Source organism: Trachypithecus francoisi, unplaced genomic scaffold, assembly GCF_009764315.1.
Source record: "Trachypithecus francoisi isolate TF-2019V2 unplaced genomic scaffold, Tfra_2.0 Lachesis_group6, whole genome shotgun sequence".
NCBI classification, from domain to species: Eukaryota; Metazoa; Chordata; class Mammalia; order Primates; family Cercopithecidae; genus Trachypithecus; species Trachypithecus francoisi.
In genome coordinates, this window is record NW_022681471.1 from 125,369,574 (window position 1) to 125,389,768 (window position 20,195).

The window sequence follows — 20,195 nt, forward strand, 5'->3', positions numbered from 1 at the left end:
TTAAAAGTAGTATGTTAAAAAAAAAAAAAGACTACTAGCCTTCTGGTGAGAATAGTTGCTCCATCTTGCCCCTTGGCCTCCAAGGCCTAATATATTGACTCTCTTTCTTTAATAGGAAAAGTTTGCCAACCCCTGCTGGAGGTGATGAATTAATGAATTTTTACTGTCCAATTCTTTCAACTTTTCTGTGTGTTGAAAACATTCTTAATACAATGGTAGAAAAAGAAGAAGACGCTCAACATTCCAACAACACGTTTGGGATGTAAGATGTTTGAATCCATCATGACCCCTTCTCTTCTATCAAATCCTACCCTCTTTTATTGTAAAGGACTTCGACTATAGGGAGTGTTATCTTGCTCCATTTCCAGACCTGCTGCATTTTGTAAATACCAAATAATGGCTTTCTTCCTAAAGGTTCACTTGAGTCTTTCTTTGCCTAATGCTTTTAGAATTCAACTGGGTGCCTATGTCAGTGATTAACTTCATACACCAAGGGCCTCTCCCCGGCCAAAATGGTATTCTCTTAGATATAGAAGCACCATCAATGATCAAACAATTTTTCTACCTCCAACCACTCCCCCAAATGGCTGAAATGGAGTGAATGTTTACTGCTGAGTTAGCAACTTACAAACCTGTAATCACGGATTAATTAGACACCAAGTGAATCAGTCAATGAAATCTGCGGTCAATTTCTGGTTTTCCCATTATGTAATACATAATGGGACAAGGTTATCTCTTGTCACTGTTATTTATGTAACTTCAAAACACCTCCTTGTGGGCATTGCTCTGCCAAGTAATCAATTTCTCAAATAGCTACTATAGTCATTCTCAACCTTGGCACTCATCAGAGTCACCTGGGGAATTAGAAAACACTGCAGACTGGCTCTCACCCCAGAGATTTGATATAATTGGTCTGAGGTGCATCCAGGGTTATGAGGATTTTTACAGCCTCCGTAGGTGACTCTAAAATGCAGCCCAGGTGGAGAGCACGGCTTGATTCCTGAAAAAAGCGGCACAGACATTCCTCATTTCTCAATACAGTATTAAGGCACAGCCCTGAAACACTCTTTGTTCTTTCACCAAGTCCTTCTACTGAGCATCATGTCACCTTGGGCGATTTGGGGCAGGTCATGAAGTGAGCTCATCCAAGAGTGTGTATGTGCCTCGAAGGACTCAGCGAGCTCCTTCCTACAGAACATGTGCGAGGTCTCCTGGCTATACAGTCAGATGGTATTTCCTGAACTAGCCTTGAACTCGTGGCAGACAAACTAGTGGTGGTTACACCCGTCCTTAACTAGTGGTAGTTAGCTTAATTGAGCCCGTGCTCTGGGATCTCAGATCCCTTATTTAAGGGATGTTTTATTACGCCTGCCACAATCCTGCCCTTTTGTGTTGCCTCAAATAAAATTATCTATAATTTTTTGTCAGTTAGTTAATGTGGATTTGGACCCCAGGGTATAGTTTAAAAGCGTAATACCATTTAGAAAATTACAAGCATCTAAATTACCTGAGCCTTTGCCAGCCATGACATGTGGTGAATTGAACAATGTAATAGGTATTTTGTAATTCTCTAAAATGATTTTATAAAATTCTCATGATCAAATTAGGGACTAAAGAAGATAAATGCATTCCCAGTTGATGGCAAAATCCAATCACTTGCTTTAAATTGAATTCATACAGACTGAAGAGAGCAGGGCTTTAATGAGATGTACTGCAGCAGATTTGTGACTTGGTAGTGTTAACCTGAAAACCAGAACCCTTTCCGATAAATAAATATTTGTAAGAGTGTTTATGTTTTATGTCTTTTAATAAACTGAAACATCAACACAGAGTAAGTTCTGAGAGGGTATGAGTTCTCATATAGTTGACATGACAGTGGTTCTACTGACAAAAGGAAGTAAGAGGACACGCTTACCCAGTTCTCTCTCAAGTCCCACGTGCAACAAAAGCTGAGTATTCACTTTTTTTTTGTTTTTGAGGCAGGGTCTGGCTCTATCACCCAGGCTGGAGTACAGTGGCACAATCACAGCTCACTGTAGTCTCAATTTCCTGAGCTCAAGTAATCATCTCACCTCAGTCCCCAGAGTAGCTGGGACTACAGGTGTGCACCACCAAACCGGTGTTTTGTTTTTTTTTTTTTTTTTTTTGAGACAGACTCTTGCTCTGTCACCCAGACTGGAGTGCAGTGGTGTGATCTCAGCTCACTGCAACCTCCACCTCCCAGGTTCAAGCGATTCTCATGCCTCAACCTCCCGAGTAGCTGGGATTACAGGCACGTGCCACCACGCCAGCTAATTTTTGTACTTTTAGTAGAGAAGGGGTTTTGCCATGTTGGCCAGGCTGGTCTCAAACTTCTGGCCTCAAGTGATCCTCCCACCTCAGCCTCCCAAAGTGCTGGGATTACAGGTGTGAGCCACCGCACCCCGCCGCTTATTTTTACTTTTGTAGAGATGAGGTCTCACTACATTGCCCAGGCTGGTCTTGAACTCCTAAGCTCAAGCAATCTTCCCACCTTGGCCTCTCAAAGTGCTGGAATTACAGGCAAGTATTCACATTTAAATGTGCTTTATAGAACTTCTATGGAGAGCATTTATTACATAGAAAAATAAAAGCCCTTCTGTAAATTTGCTCCTTTTTCTCTTTTTTTTTTTTTTTTTTTTTGAGACGGAGTCTTGCTCTGTTGCCTGGGCTGGAGTGCAGTGGCCGGATCTCAGCTCACTGCAAGCTCCGCCTCCTGGGTTCACGCCATTCTCCTGCCTCAGCCTCCGGAGTAGCTGGGACTACAGGCGCCCGCCACCTCGCCTGGCTAGTTTTTTGTATTTTTAGTAGAGACGGGGTTTCACCGGGTTAGCCAGGATGGTCTTGATCTCCTGACCTCGTAATCCGCCCGTCTCGGCCTCCCAAAGTGCTGGGATTACAGGCTTGAGCCACCGCGCCCGGTCTCCTTTTTTTCTTTTTTAGAAACAAGGTATTGTTCTGTTGTCCGGGCTGGAGTGCAGTGGTGCAATCATAGTTTACTGCAGCCTCGAACTCCTGGCCCCAAGCAATCCTCCCACCTCAGCCTCCCAAGTAGCTGGGATTACAGGCATGAGCCCCCATACCTGGCCTAAATTTGCATTTTAAAAAATGTTTCCAAAATAATTTTTCACTCTAAGTAATCAAAATGTTTTGGAAGCAAATGCTATGCTAGAGAGGATAAGCAATTTTTTAAATGTACATAAGTGCATCACATTCAAAGTTCATTCTTACACAGCGTGCCATATAGCAGCTTATAGCAGATCACCTCAGACAATGATAAACATATTTTCCAAATAGCTCAGTCAATATCTTTGCTAGAATGAATGAAGAACAGCTTCATGTCTCAACTGAAGTCAGTTTCCATATTTAGTTGGGTGTTGACTGGCAGGAGATTCTTTTTACCCATGAATTATTTATTTACATTTACTTTGTACTCTGCCCCTCTCCTCGAGAACTGGGAAAAATACTCCATCCTTAGGTTAAGAATTTCCAGCTCTACTACAGTAACAGGGAAGACTTTGCTACTGCTGAGTCATACCTCCATTTGGTTCCGGAAAGTTCTTTAAAAGATTTTTATGAACTATTTAGGAAATAGAGAAATGAATCCATCACACACTTATATAGAGTTAAAAGAATATTAATAAAACGAGTACCCATGTGCCCACTACCAAGTTTAAGAAACAAGAGTGGCTACCTCGTGTTTGCCTCCCCAGTGGAACCTTCCTCCTTCCCCTCACCACTTCCTACCATTTCTCCCCTTTCTCTCTAGTTTTAGAACGTACGTTTTTTCATTTTAGCTGTTTATAGACATTCTATCAATCCTCCTTTATCCTTGTAAAACTTGCTTTTTCACTTAACATCACATTTTTTAATTTCATCCATGTCTATGTATCCCTGGTACTATCGTCATGTAAGAAACAAATGCTGGGCTGGGTGCAGTGGCTCACGCCTGTAATCCCAGCACTTTGGGAGGCCAAGGCAGGCAGGATCACTTAAGCCCAGGAGTTTGAGACCAGTCTGGGCAACATGGCGAAACCCCACCTTTATAAAAAGTACAAAAATTAGCCAGGTATGATGATGCACACCTATAGTCTCAGCTACTCGGGAGGCTGAGGCAGGAGGGCTGCCTGAACCTGGGAGTTCAAAGCTGCAGTGAGCTGTGATCACACCACTGCACTCCAGCCTGGGCAACAGAGTGAGACCTTGTCTCAAAAAAAAAAAAAAGAAAGAAAGAAAGAAAAAAGAAAAAAAAAATCCTCAACTCAGTATTTTACTCCTTCTGAGTTCAGCTATCACCAATAAAATGCCCAATTTAGACGATGACAAAGTCCAGCCAGCCCTTCAAACATAGAACTCATGTTCGAACTCCCTGTCTATAAGGACACCAGCTAAGCCACACATCTACAGTTCTTGGAAGGGAGAGATGGGACTACCCAGCATGCCTCTTACTGCTTCTATTTTCCACCAATTCCCCATTAGCCATCTCCTTATTTGCAAAATGCTTGAGTCAACAATGGCTACTGTTGAGCAGTGAGATCACAAACTGAGATGCTTTAGACATCAAATAAAATACAGTCAACTCTATTATGACACTTGGTTGGAAAATGCAAATTTGCCTCAAGCACTGTGGCTCACGACTGTAATCCTAGCACTTTGGGAGGCCAAGGCAGGAGGACTGCTTGAGCCCAGGATTTCAAGACCAGCCTGGGCAACATGGCAAAGCCCTACAAAAAATACAAAAATTAGTTGGGCAGGGGGGCACACACCTGCAGTCCCAGCTCCACAGGAGGCTGAGGCGGGAGGATCACTTAGGCCCAGGAATTTGAGACCAACCCAGGCAATAGAGTGAGACCTCGCCTCTATATAAGAAAATAATAAAACAATAAAGAAGGCCAGGAGTGGCGGCTCATGCCTGTAATCCCAACACTTTAGGAGGCCGAGGTGGATGGATCACATGAGGCTAGGCCAACATGGTGAAACCCCATCTCCACTTAAAAAAGACAAAAAAAAAAAAAAAAATTAGCCAGGCATGGTGGTACACATCTGCAACCCCAGTTACTTGGGGGGGCTGAGGCATGAGAATCGCTTGAACCTGGGAAACGGAGGTTGCACTGAGCCGAGACTGTGCCACTGCACTCTAGCCTGGGCAATAGAATGAGACTTTGTCTCAAAAAAAAGAAAAAAAAAGGAAAAAGAAAAGTAAAGGAAAGGAAAAAGAAAACGCAAATTTGTTCCAATGCCACTCATGTTAGGGAGGAATTTGATCATAGTGCAAATTTTATGTCTATTTATGCACATTTTCTCCAGGAGAAATACTAGATAAATGCAGAAAATTGCACCCAGTCATGTAGGAAAACACAAAATACACAAGTCAAACATCTACCAGTTCACACATATGCCAGGGTGCCATGCCCATCTATGCCTGCTGTCTCAACTTCCCCTACAACTTCAGATAGATAACCTTCCTTATGCCTTTCACAGCAACGCATAATTTGCAGCCCTTCTGACACCCACTTCCACAAGCAAACTTCAAGTTCTTTGCAGGAAGTGACATATTTATTGTGGTATTTACATATTTCTTAGCCACTTAATGTATACAACTGGGCTCCTGTTTTTACTAGGTTCCTCTTTTTGTCATACGTGTCAGTGATGAAGTTTTATGTATTGTGCCCCTAATTCATGTTCCCCAGAAAGCCCTGTGGTTTGTGTTGTGTGATTTTGCATGGCGTGGAGATTTTTAGGAATGTGTATGTCACATTATAGCAGAACTAGCTGCGCTGAGAAAATAGGATGGTAACACAGCTTATTTTTCAGGTTCCTGAAGCAGTATGTTAACATCAACCATCAAAAATTCAGCATGACATATTAAGACTTCTTTTTTCTATCTTTCCTGAAACAAGACCATGTTGAATTTTGCCTCTGACTGTCTTTTCAGGACTTCAGCTCTTTCTGCAAACTGCCTGGACCACTGTCAGGGCTGGAGGGTCCTCCCAAAGGGTGTGGATTTACTGCCATACTCAGCCCACAACTACATCTTCAAACTCTCGAGCCCATTGCCTGTGGGCATTGCTAAGGCATCAACCCGAAGGAGAACTGAACTGCATGGATTAGAGCGATAATACCAGAACTTTTAAAATTACTTCTGAAAAAAAAAAAAAAAAAGCCGGGCATGGTGGCTCAAGCCTGTAATCCCAGCACTTTGGGAGGCCGAGACGGGCGGATCACGAGGTCAGGAGATCGAGACCATCCTGGCTAACACGGTGAAACCCCGTCTCTACTAAAAAATACAAAAAACTAGCCGGTCGAGGTGGCAGGCGCCTGTAGTCCCAGCTACTCGGGAGACTGAGGCAGGAGAATGGCGTAAACCGGGAGGCAGAGCTTGCAGTGAGCTGAGGTCTGGCCACTGCACTCCAGCCTGGGCGACAGAGCGAGACTCCGTCTCAAAAAAAAAATAAATAAAATAAAATAAAATAAAATAAAATAAAATTACTTCTGGCTAAAATTTCCACCATCTGGGCTTTTCGGGAATCAGCTCAATTATCATGATTCTGCCCATTAGGTCCTCATAGGTTTCAAGTTTGGTCTCAGGCACTCCCCTTAATCAGTGAGGTCACTTTCCTCATACTTTGGTTACATGAAAGCACTGAAAACTATTTATAAAAACTCTAAATTCACGGGGGTACGTTCACAGTGCATGTACTAAGGCGGCATTCAGGTTTTTAAAAGATTGCTATTAGCTTGCCACCAGAAGAGCAAAATGTGGCAAGAGAGGTTTCATCATCAGTGAACTTTCACAGCAACAAACCTCCACTATTGTCTCTCACATTACATCACAGACGCACTGATGAGTTAGTACAGCACGTTTATGTGTGTGGTTAATGAACTCTGATTCCACAGGCTTTAAGAGTTATGCCTGGTTTACAAAGACAAGGCTTTTATCATCTGAGAAGAAATAGCACAGAAATCTTGAAGATAGTGTATAAATCCTAAAGTCAGAACGCTGGGTTCAACTCACAGCTTACCAGCTTGGTTACCTGGGGTGAGTTACTTAACTTCTCTGCTTTAGTTTCGTCAACTATCAAATGCAGAATAATAGTACTTATCTCATAGTCTTATTGTGAAGCTTAATGAGTTAGCAGAAGTAAAATGCTTGGAACTGTGCTTGGCACGACAGTGCTACAGAAGAATTTGCTATTCGTATTATTGGTACAAAAAAAATTCAGCCAGGACTCACCTCTGGTATGCCAGAGCCACAGGCATATGGTGCAAATACACGCACCAGGGAGACAGCCAAAAATGCAAACAGCAGCGCCCATAGGATGTACATTAAGTAATTCAGAATGTAAGCACTGGCACCCTAGACAACAGACACAAAACAAAAAAGGAAACATTAGCCACAGCTGACCTGAGCAACAGACTCAACCCCTCCTCATCTGTCTTCACAACAAGAGCTTTGATGGGATTGGGCAGGTTTGGTCCCCATCCTGTATAAACCAAAAGGCCAGCGTAGGTTTATCAGTTGTTGCTATTGCTACAGTCAGCACACACAAACAGAGCAGCAGGTGTTTCTCCGGGAGCTGTTTACACGCGCCTTCTACAGGGGGAAGGCTTAGCAGTAATGGAAACTGTGGATGATGCTTAGTTTTAATCACCACTTGCATAGGGTTAATCAAAGGTGTGACGCGGAAAATCCTGCCTCCGAGACCCTGGCAGATTAGTTTTTTCTTGTCTGTGGTGGCTTGGTCTCTCTTAGCTTTCATTAAGGCCACACCCAACCACAGCAAGCACCCGCACTGCCAATGAATACGGGTCAGGCCTGTATTTTAGAATACTGCTACTCAAGGTGGGGTCCGTGGTCCAGCCACATCAGCAGCTTATGAGACATGCAGACTCTCAGGCCTCACCCCAGAACTGCTGAACCAGACACCAGCCGGCTGGGGCCCAGATAAATGTGTTTTAACAAGCCCTCCGGGAGGTTCTATGCACACCAACATTTGACAGGCACTATCAGAGAAGAAAAACATGATCACTTTCAGAATAATTCATTGAACAATTTATTCCAAATTATCTGATGTATGGAGAAAGTTTTCTGAACCAAACACACAGTCTGGGGTCCTATGCATGAAGGGCCTGGTCTGCTAGATACAGACCACACTCTCTAGGCCTCAGCTTCGTGCCACCATCTGGATTACTTAAGTAAGGGGGGCAGGAAAGAGAGGTCACCTACAAGTCAGGCCATGGACAGCCACATGTGTGCCTATTAAATGCAAAAACATGTTCCAGGAGACCACTCTGGCCTTTACAAGCACATCTATTCACACCCTATGCGGTGAGAAATCGGACTAAGAAATACCTTTCACCCACTTAAATATATATTTTTTTGGAGGCTAAAAATAACTCTCACTCTTACTAAAGGTAATTCTTCGAATCAAAGTATAAATCTTAAAAACAGTTGAAAAGATGGATGGCCGTATTTCCCCAAAACACACATTGCAAGTAGGAGAGAAGAATAAAAATATGGCGCACAGCCAATTCTGTCTGCCCGCTCCCATCAACCCAAGTAGAGAATTTCTTTTTGGAAGTAATGGAGAGCACTGAGAACGTGTGAGATTTCAAGATCCCTGTCTACTTCTGAGATTTGAAGGAATTAATTTTCAATTCCACTGAGAAAGAGGTTCCGTAAAAATGGCAAAGTGCATTCCAAATGTCTTCAGCTGTGGTAAGTCAGTCAGGCAAAAAAAAAAAAAAAAAAAAAGGTGGGGAAGGGAGGAGATCCATAAATAGATTACATGTATCTTGCAAGATTAGTTCTAGCTTGAGAGATCCTCACATTACCCCTAATGTGAAGCTTGGCAACCTGGTTCCCCCTCACATGGCTTTCTGATCCTTCAATAACCCATAGTCATGGTGGTAACCATTGAAATGGGTTAGAAGTTAACTCTTTCCTGAACTAAGATTTTAATAAAGATCCGAAGCACTAAATGCTATGGGTCTGTGGTTCACCACTATTATCTCCTGTGCCTAGGGCATTCTCTTTACAGAAGGCCCAGAACATCCTTTATAATGTGGTCATAAAATGCAATAGAAGATGACTGAAAGCACAATGAGATGCCACTTCATAACCACTAGGACGGCTATAATCAAAAACATATAATAGCAAGTGTTGACAGGAAGGTAGACAAATGGAAGTCTCATACACTGCTGGTGGGAATGTAAAATGGTACAGCCACTTTGGAAAACAGTCTGGCAGCTGCTCCAAAGGTTAAACATAGAGTAACCATCTGACCCAGCAACTCCACTCTCAGATATGTATTCGAGAGAAACGAAACATATGTCTTCACAAAAACCTGTACAGAAATGTTCATAGCAACATCACTCATCATAGCCAAAAAGCAAAAGCAACCAACAATGGATAAATAAAATGTGGTCCATTCATACAACAGAATATCATTCGGCCATAAAAAAAGAATGAAGTAATGGTTCATGCTACAATAGGAAGAACCTGGAAACATGATGCTAGGTGGAAGAAGCCAGAAGCAAAGTCCACACATTGTACGATTTCATTTACATGAAACGTCCAGAAGAGGCAAATCTAGAGAGACAAAAGGTAGATTAATGGTTGCTCAGAGCTGGCAGGTTGGGGGACATGGGACTGACTGCTAATGGAGACAGAAGTTTTGGAAAGGATGACGAAAATGTTCTAAAATTAGATTGTGGTAATGGCTGCAAATCTGAATATACTACAAGCATTAAATCATACACTTTAAATGGGTGAACAATATGAACTGTGAATTTTTCACTAAAGCTGTTTTTTTTTTTTTTTTTTTTTTTAGGTGGGAATTTATTTTTATTTATTCTTCTGGTATCAAAAGAGAACTTTCAATCTGAGATTTATGTCTTTTGAACTGGTTAATTCTTAGGACAAAAGCTCTCATGTTAAGCACCTTATGTTCCTTCTCTGTCATTCTTTTCATTCTCTTTTTCTGGACCCATATGCATGTAACCATTCATTCATATATTTGAACTCTTTGTCTTTCTGTGTTGAATTTGGTGTGAACTCCTCCTTATGATCTTCCCACTCACGAGAACTTCCCCTACTGGGTCTAGAGTTCATTCCATCTATTAAGTATTTTTTTAAATATCAAGGCCTATATTTCCACTCAAAGAGTTCTGTTGGTTATTTTGCATATTTATCTGTTCTTGCTTCATTTTTGCCTATTTAGTTCCATGATGGCTAATTTTTTTATAACCGTTATTCTCTTATGGGTCTCTTTAAGCTTCCTTGTTTTAAACAATGTGTCACACTGTTCGTTAAAATTAATTTCTTTTTTTTTTTTTTTTTTAATTATACTTTAAGTTCTAGGGTACATGTGCATGACGTTTATATCATGTATAACTCCCCCATGCAATCCCTCCCTCCTCCCCCTCCCCATGATAGGCCCCAGTGTGTGATGTTCCCCTTCCCGAGTCCAAGTGATCTCATTGTTCAGTTCCCACCTATGAGTGAGAACATGCGGTGTTTGGTTTTCTCTTCTTGTGATAGTTTGCTAAGAATGATGGTTTCCAGCTGCATCCATGTCCCTACAAAGGATGCAAACTCATCCTTTTTTATGGCTGCATAGTATTCCATGGTGTATATGTGCCACATTTTCTTAATCCAGTCTGTCACAGATGGACATTTGGGTTGATTCCAAGTCTTTGCTATTGTGAATAGTGCCGCAATAAACATACGTGTGCATGTGTCTTTGTAGTAGAGTAATTTATAATCCTTTGGGTATATACCCAGTAGTGGGATGGCTGGGTCATATGGTACATCTAGTTCTAGATCCTTGAGGAAACGCCATACTGTTTTCCATAATGGTTGAACTAGTTTACAATCCCACCAACAGTGTAAAAGTGTTCCTATTTCTCCACATCCTCTCCAACACCTGTTGTTTCCTGACTTCTTAATGATTGCCATTCTAACTGGTGTGAGATGGTATCTCATTGTAGTTTTGATTTGCATTTCTCTGATGGCGAGTGATGACGAGCATTTTTTCATGTGTCTGTTGGCTGTATGGATGTCTTCTTTTGAGAAATGTCTGTTCATATCCTTTCCCCACTTTTTGATGGGGTTGTTTGTTTTTTTCTTGTATATTTGTTTGAGTTCTTTGTAGATTCTGGATATTAGCCCTTTGTCAGATGAGTAGGTTGCAAAAATTTTTTCCCATTCTGTAGGTTGCCTGTTCACTCTGATGGTAGTTTCTTTAGCTGTGCAAAAGCTCTTTAGTTTAATTAGATCCCATGTGTCAATTTTTGTAAAGCTGTTTTTTTTAAAGGATAACTAAAAAGCTACGCTCTTCTCAATTAGAAGATATAAAAGTCAACCTTATTTCTTCAGCATGATCAACAAACCACTTTCGGTAAGAAAAAATAAGCCAAATATAACAAAATAAAGCCAAATATGAGGCTTAAAGTATATATACTTTAATATATAATGCATATATATATATATATATATATATATATATATATGCATTGTGCACATGAAACAGTGGGGAAGGGTTTTACAAGTGAAGTTTGAGTGGTAGCATTGGAGCTAGAAAAAGCCAGTCATCCTAGTGTTAAGCCATGAACTTCAGAGCAGGCACCTGAAGGTGAAATCACAGACATTCACAAATCTCCCAGCAGCATTCCCAAGCACGCGTGGAATGGCAGGGGTCCCCAGCCAGGACCCTGCCCAAATACCCACCTCTGACTGATTCACCAGCAGCTCCGACCATTTCTGCCACAGGGGACATTTGTCTCTGTCCTCAAAAGTGGTCTCGTTAGAAGTCCAGCAACACTGCTCATGGCTATACCAGAAAGCAGACAGGCAGACCCCCTCCTTCAGGTCCGTCATCCAGTCCACGGCGAGATCGATGACCCCAGCCAAGGTGCCTGGAAGAACACGAGCCACAAAGAGGAATCGCCCCATGATGCAACAAGAATGAGACCAGGTGCAACACGGCAGCCAGGCAGGGGCACATCAGCAATGATGGCCGAGATTCCAGAGCAGGCAATAAACTTGCAATGGGGCTGTCACTTACATAGGAAGCTTCTTTCATTAACCTTGCAGCACTTGAACATTTATGGTATGGGCAAGGCAGCACAAGCCCAATGAGAAAAACAAAGGGCTCAGTAGCTTAAATTGGTAGGAGAGGGAGACAAGCAACTTCCGCAATTCTTCCCTTTCCAAGTTTTTGACGTTGGGTATTTATACCGTAAAAGACAGAACTCCCTCAGTGGCTTCTGGGGCAGGATCCTAGAATCACACACATTAATATTTCTCAGGGAAACATGATAATTCAGACAAAATGGACTCATAACAACTACGACGGCCTCACATCATGAATGAGTAAGGTTTTGCCACCAAATGAGAACCAAACTCGGGAAAATCCTGTTTATGAAAACTCTCCACATTATTAAATTATAAAGAATTAAGGGTCTATAAAACTAAATAACTACTTTAAAAGCCAATAGAAATGGGAGAAAACGGAACGTGCAGTTGAATGGATAACAAAAGGCGGCCTTGGGTCTCTTTCCAGAATAACGCATTCTCATCTCTCACAAAGCAGAGAATGCTTTCAAGCATCTTCATTTTTCAGCCTTTTCACTGCATCGTTAATACAGGATGGTTCTGCATCCACATCCTCACCAAAAGCATCCACACCTGGCATCAGCGCTCACCCCTCCTTCTCTTCTCCTGGTGTTGCATCAGATGCCGCCCACCTCAGCTCTACATCTCCTTCCTCCTTGGGGCCTCATTCTTCCATTCCCCCTTTCTTTCTCCTGTATCTTCAACCTCTTCCTCTCCTTGCATCAGCATTTAAACATTAAAAAAAAAAAACCCTCCCTGGTTCCACTTTCCCCCCTGGTCACCATCCAATCTCTTTCTTTCCCTTGGCCCAGTCCATCCCCTCAATCTATTAGGAGATTCCCATGCAGGCAGCTAAGGCAATGGCCTTAGCTCATTCCTCTAGAACAGGATCCACAAACTACAGCCCACAGGCCAAATCTGGACCACAGCCTGTTTTTGTAAATAAAGTTTTATTGGAGCACAGCCACACCATTCAATTACATGCACTCTGTGGCTGCCTTCATGCTACAGTGGCAGAACTGAAGACCTGAGACAGAAACCACATGGGCCACAAACCTGAAAATATTGGCTCTCTGGCCTCTTGCAGAAAAAGTTTGCTGATCCCAGTTCCAGAGCTCTCAGCATCATCTGACTCTGCTGACCACTCCACCCTTCTAGAAACACCTCTTCCCTTGGCTTCCACATCATGCTCTCCTGCTTTCCTCCTCGCTCTCTGGTTTGTTCTGCCTCCTAGGATCTTTCTGACTCCTCCACCCAACTTCTAAAAGGCCATTTCCTCAAAGCTTCACCCTAAACCCTTTTCTCTTTTTACACTATGCTCTCAACCCTGGCAACCTTATTCACATCCTTCTATTTACCATTAGGTAAAAATGTACATCTCAAGCTATGCTTTTCCAAGCACATAGAGCCCACTGCCTATTACGGAGCCAATCACTACATAGCCCAGCCGTCAGCTTCCAATGCCCACAGCAAACATCACCAATCAATAATAGCACATTCTATTGGATTCCCCTTCACAATTCTTTTGACACACCTATGACAGACATCACTAATCGTGACACACACTTGCGGACTTACCTTTCCAAATCTTTGTAGCAGAGCCCTAGGCAGTCAAAGCCAATGAATGGGCATTGTTAAAGAACACAAGTCTATTTGCCTTCTTGAGTCTACTAGGTATCTCCACTTCAACCCACTTCCATCCAACACTGAACTGAAGCATCCTCCTCCCAGCCTCAGCTTTGTCCCAGCTGGGAGAGGAACCCACCATCCAGGCACACTACTGTGCAAACTAGAAAACTGGGAAAGCAACCCCCTTCCAGGCAATCCCCATATCCCAGCAGCTCCACCTCTGAAATCTCTCTTGAATCACTGCACTTACCCCCATCCCCACTCCGGCTGTCTTTCAGATCACTGTGTTGAAGTCATTGCTGGCTGGACTCCTCTGCTGCAGGAGCCTCCTCTCTGCTCTCTGGCCTCAGTCCTGCCCCATTCATGGCTTCTCCACACTGTGGTCAACAGGCTTTCCAAATGCCAGACTGACCCATGCCACTCCCCTATGGAAAGCCCTGCCATGGTTACCCATTATTCTTGGGAGAACACCCAAATCCTCAACAGGTCACCCACCCTGACAGCTGACCCCTCAGATCTCTCCAGCTTCATCTCTTTCCTCACTAACTCCCCACACCCCGCCCACTCCATGTTCCTGGAATGTGCCGCACTCTCCTCTCTGCACCATCTCAGCAAGCACTGCCCTACCCTCCCGTCAGACTCCTACTTACCATCCAGATTCCAGCATTTATATCACCTCCTTTGGGAAGTCTTTCCTGACTTCCTAAGTCTGGGTTAGGTGTACTTCCCTGGCATTCCTGTGGCTGCCTGTCCTTCCTCATCACCACACCTCTCACATGCTGATATCACAATTAGCTCTCTTCCTATTTCTCTCTGTGTGTGTGTGCATGTGTGTATGCGTGTGTGTGTGTACTTCCACTAGTCTATAAGTGGTGGGTTAAAAAGGTTTCATTGTCTGGTTTTCATACCACAGTGGGGGTCATGCCTGGCATCCAGACCCTATCTGTGTCCACTCTAAGTGGTCAAGGACCCTATCTGTCTTGTCCGTTGTTATAGCCATGTCAGGTGCATAGTTGGCACTATATATCCATGTTAAATAAAAGATTTCAATAAATAAATGAATGAAAAGATCAGAAAACTCAGGTCCATTCATTCAAGGGATAGTTATTGAACATGTACCTACTACATGCCAGTTACTTGTCCTATCTTGGGAATACGGCAGTGAAAAGAGTAAACCCAAGTCCCTGCCTTTGTGGAACTGTACCTGGGACAGGACACTGGACAAAATAAGTATATTAAAGGCTCTGTTAAAAGGTATAAGGGCCAGGTGCAGTGGCTTATGCCAGTAGTCCCAGCACTTTGGAAGGACAAGGTGGACAAATCATTGAGGCCAGGAGTCAGGACCAACCTGAACAGCATGACAAGATCCTATCTCTACAAAAAAAAAAAAAAAAAAAAAAACACAAAAATTAACCAGATATGGTGGCACGCACCTATAGTCCCAGCTACTCAGGAGTCTGAGGCAGGTGGACTGCTCAAGCCTGGTCTGTAACGAACCATGATCACGCCAGAACCAGACCATGTCTCAAAAAAACCAAAAAGGTGATAAGTACTAGAGAGAAAATATAGTGCACTACAAAGGTACAATGCCTCAGAAAACAGTCTCACGGTTCCTCAAAAGTTAAACACAGAGTTACCATTTGACCAACCAATTCTATTCCTAGGCATATATCCAAGAGAAATGAAAACATCCATGCACACAAACACTTGTATAAAAATGTTCATAGCAGCATTATTCAAAATAGCCACAAAGTAGAAACAACTCAAATATCCATCAATGGATAAGTGGATTAACAACATGTGATCTATCCATACAATGGAATGGTACTTGGCAGTGAAAAGGAATACAGTACAGACACATGCTACAACATGGACAAACTTTGAACATATTATGCTGAGTGGAAGAAGTTAATCACAAAGACCATATATTGTATGATTCCATTATATGAAACGCCCAGAATAGGCAAATTCATAGAGATAGAAAGCAGGTTAACAGTGGACCTAGGGCTGGAAGGAGGATGTTTGGGGAGCAGGCATTTGATAGCTAAAGGGTATAATTGTTCTTTTGGGGATGATAAAATTATTCTAAAATCGACCATGGTGATGGTTGTACAACTCTGTGATACATTAAAAACCACTGAATTGTATACTTTAAATGGGTGAATTGTACGGCATGTGAGTTATATTTCAATAAAGCTTTACATACACACATATATACACTCATACAGCAGGTGAGGGGGGTGAGGCTTAGAGAGGGAGGGATGTAATTTTATTGTTTTTTAAATTTTAAATATCAGACAGGTTTGAAATTTTTAAACATGCAATTCAATAATGAAATAATTGATTCCAATATAAAAAAGTATATAATTAGTCTCATTAAGTTAGAGATATCATTAGCTATTTCCTGATTTATTCTTTCATTTTAAAATGGACACATAATATTGTATGTTTTAATTGTGTGCAACATGATGTTTTGAAGTACATATACCTTGTGGAATTGTGAAAACTATTTCCTGATTTAAAGTTGGAAACTGAAACCCAATGAAAAGAAACCCTACATGCTCAAAGTATTTTCTCCAGATCATGAATCCTGGATGCAAGCTTGGTTCCGCTTAATGCTAGTTTGCAGAGTCAGCTAAGTAAACACTGCCCCCTAGCAACAGCACGCAAGAACCATAATATTTAGTATTTCATGAGGTCTTTCCAAAAGGTCCGGTAATGTCAAATTTAGAACTATCCATAGTTCTTTGTTTTTCCATAAAACAAAGGCAGAGGGCTCATTATCTTGATTTTTTAACTTTTTAAAACTGACACATAATAATTGTGTATATCAATGTCATGTTTTGACCTACGTATACATTATAGAAAGACTTGATCGAGCTAATTAAAGATTCGATCATGCCGTTATTTTAATGACAAAAACCACAATTACCTTTGCACCAACCAAATCACCTCCCCAGTTTATTTTTGTGGTGAGATTATGAAAGTCTACTCTTTCAGCAATTTTGAAATATACAATACATGATTATTAACTGTGGTCACCATGCAATGCAACAGCTCCTAAAGCTTATTCCTCCAGTCTAACTGAAACTAAACTCTCTGATCAACCTCTCTTTTCCCGTCCTGTCCCCACCCCTCCCTCTAGGAGCCACCTTTGTACTCTGTTTCTATGACATTGGGTTTTTTTTTAGACTCCACATATAAGTGACATCGTGCAGTATTTGAAGAAGGTGGTGAAGAAGATGGGAGGGTCCTGTGCAGATATCCAGGAGCAAACGCGATGATCACCCCAAGTTTCATCATTATTCATTCATTCACAACCCCCTAACTGCACACCCAATCTTCCTTGCTGATTCTGGTGCTGACTGCGCTTCAGCAGGCCTCAGCTTTCTTTCGTGGTCCAACAGTGACACCTAGCGGTAACTTCTGATAAGTATCTGCGGAGACGCCGCGGGCTAGCCATGAGGGGAGTCTGAAGACAGTAGCCAGTGAGGGGGCAGCCGGCCAGGCAGTGAGACCCAGGGTCCTCTCCACTGTTAGTCCAGCGAGGAAGGGGGAAGTGAGTGGGACATGGCTCTCTGGCTGTCCCTTCAAAGTGCATCCAAATCAAAAGAACCCTGTAGCCCCTTCATTTTCAGCATCACCCCATTCTCACCCTCCCATGTATTCCCTGGCTGATGTGCCCACGGGCTCTCCTTGGGCCAGCGGTGCTCACCCCTGGCTGCACGTTGCAATCACAGAGGGAAGGGGCAGGCTGTATTCAAGCCAGAGGTCCTCTCCAGAGATACTGTTGAAGTGAAGCCCGTGCAGCAGCATACTGTTTTTAATTCCCCCTCGTGAAGAGCTGATGGAAATCAAGTGGATAATAAAGCCAGCTGCTCAAAATCAGATTAAAGTCAGCCCAATTGGGCTTCTAGGTCAGTCAATAAATCTAAGCTGTGCCATGATCAGAACATTTATTCCTATTCTGAGTTTCTTCATTTACCCTATTTATTTCTCCTTCCTACGAGCCAAGAAAAATGACACACTATAAGGTTTTATCAATCTACTCTAAATAAGGACATCAAAATTCATAGCAAACTCCCACCTGGCCCACCTTCAAGGCTTTCACAGAAGCAGTCAGGCAAAATTGGACGTCAATACCTTGTGACAATGAAGTCTAATTTCCTGCCCTGGCTGCTGCCAGTACATGATGGGAAATGCCACTGGGAAAGGAAGGACAGGCTTGGAGAAATGGACAGACAGCATCTGTGACTAGTAGGAAAGGTTCCCCTCCGAGCATTCCTCTTAGCTCTTTATGGGATGCTGAGGCAGGTGAGGAAGGTAGAGCCCTTCCCTGGAAACCAAGCCCCTCCTACGATCATCTATGGAATAAACCAAGATCACCTGGAAACGGAAAGCCCCTGGAATCACAAAACTTATCTGTGCCCCATTCGTGTTCTGTCCTTCTTAGACCACTTACTACATATATTCTGCCTGTGTTATAGTCAATTCCCTGATCTGTTCTCTAACCATAACTATTATGTTGTTATATGCAGGGGATTTTTATTCAGGAAACCTCTTCATCGTGCCAAATATTTTATTCTTAGACATTAACCTTCACAATCTCCTAAAAGGACATAAGTTTTAGGAAACAATTTCCAGGAAGGGCTGGTGCATTTGATATTAAAAAGATGAGTTTCCCCTTCAGATAACATCCATTTACTCTGGAAACATCTACTGCTCACAAACATGGTGTTGGGATTCTAAAAAGGAAAGATGCAGAGTCCCCGAGGGTCAGGTTGATGGAGGCCCCTGGGCCTGCCTCAGCTCCCGTGGGCATCTAGCGTGACTGGTGCAGGATGTTTCCAGTTCATCCCAGAGCCTACCAGTAGTAGCAAAAGGCAATCTCATATGATGTTTTGTTATTGAAGATAATACAGTCCCTGATTTTGTTGCCATCTACATAATCAAGAACAACCAAATATAAAATGCGTGCTTGGCTGGGCTCAGTGGCTCACAGCTGTAATCCCAACACTTTGGCTGAGGCAGGAGGATGACTTGAGCCCAGGAGTTTGAGACCAGCCTGAGCAACATAGTGAGACCCCATCTCTACGAAAAAATAACAAAATTAGCTGAGCATGGTGGCGTATGCCTGTGGTCCTGGCTACTCAGGAGGCTGAGGTGGGAGGATTGCTCAACCCTGGGAGGCGGAGGCTGCAGTGAACTGGCATCATGCCACTGCCCTCCAGCCTGGGAAACGGAACAAGACCGTTTCCAAAAAATGTGTGTTTTCAGTCAAATCCGGTATAGTAAGAAAACTGTGCTCTGTGTGGAAAGGCCACCAGCTCTATCATCACAGCTCTCCAGATGCCTGTACCTGAGCTCATGCCTTGGACATGCCTTATTGATGATGGATTTTAGGTTAAATATACAGTCATGCATTTTGCCCTTAGATATTTCAAGTATACATCCCTCCCACGGGGGTAAAAGCAACACATGCCATATTCCAAATCTCCCAGAGGGTTCGTGTTTTGAGGTTTCGGCCTCTGCAGCTTCCCACGGGACTGCCATATGCCCATCCACGTACCCGCCAGCAGGCCAATGAGCAGCATCACCACCCATCCTGACCAGGCATCCAGCAGACTCTTGATGAACTCCCATATGGACTCCTTGCTCTTGCTGGTGATCTAGAACAAAGCAGATACAGTAGCTGATCTGAATGCATTTTCAAATTCATGCTTTTTTCCTTGAAACTATTTCCTCAGGAAACAGGGTAATTAAGAAAATAAAATGAATGTCATCAAGCAGCTAAATTCCCACTGACGTGATTCTTTCAGTTACATGCCGCAATGGTAAGATGAGCTTTCTAGTTCATAGAGCTATAAAGATGCCACAATAGTCTCCAAAGAATTTGAGCACACACGCAAGAATTCCCTTAATTAAAAAACATACTAAATGTGATTTGATCTTTGATAATTTAAAAGCCATGCTGAAGGGGGACGTTGGTTCGGTGTCTCCATTCTGAATATGCGTTACTATCTTAACTTACATTGCTAAGTTTCATTAAAAAGCCTCTTCAACACAGGGTTCATCTCCTCCTTTTGTTTTCAAGGTTAAATTTTAGCAGCATGAACTTAGAATTAGCTGGTATAGATCACGTTTGCCATAGCAGATGAACATAGCTATATACACCTCCCTGTGCTAACAGAATCATATGCTCCTCTGAGATCATCATTCCCTCACAGCCTTTTAGAGCAATGGTGGGCAAATGTTTTCTGTAAAGGACAAGAGAGTAAATATTTTGGGCTTTGTGGGCCAAATGGTCTCTGTTGCAACTCCTCAACCCTGCCACTATAGCACAAAAGGAGCCATAAAAATACAGAAATGGATGGGCATTGCTGAGTTCCAATAAAACTTTATTTACAAAACGAGGTGCCAGCTGGCTTTG

The 20,195-nt window shown here is 42.7% G+C and overlaps 1 protein-coding gene across 1 annotated transcript in view; it reads right to left on the reverse strand.

Annotated features, from left to right (window-relative positions):
- Positions 1-20,195, reverse strand: part of CLCN4 (chloride voltage-gated channel 4) — an 81,928-nt gene that overhangs the window by 32,483 nt on the left and 29,250 nt on the right. Inside the window, exons 4-6 of the mRNA XM_033201010.1 lie at positions 19,335-19,434; positions 11,750-11,937; positions 7,253-7,375 (exon numbers count right to left, since the gene is read on the reverse strand). Of these exons, the coding sequence (XP_033056901.1) occupies positions 7,253-7,375; positions 11,750-11,937; positions 19,335-19,434 (411 nt within the window). The remainder of the gene's footprint in view (positions 1-7,252; positions 7,376-11,749; positions 11,938-19,334; positions 19,435-20,195) is intronic.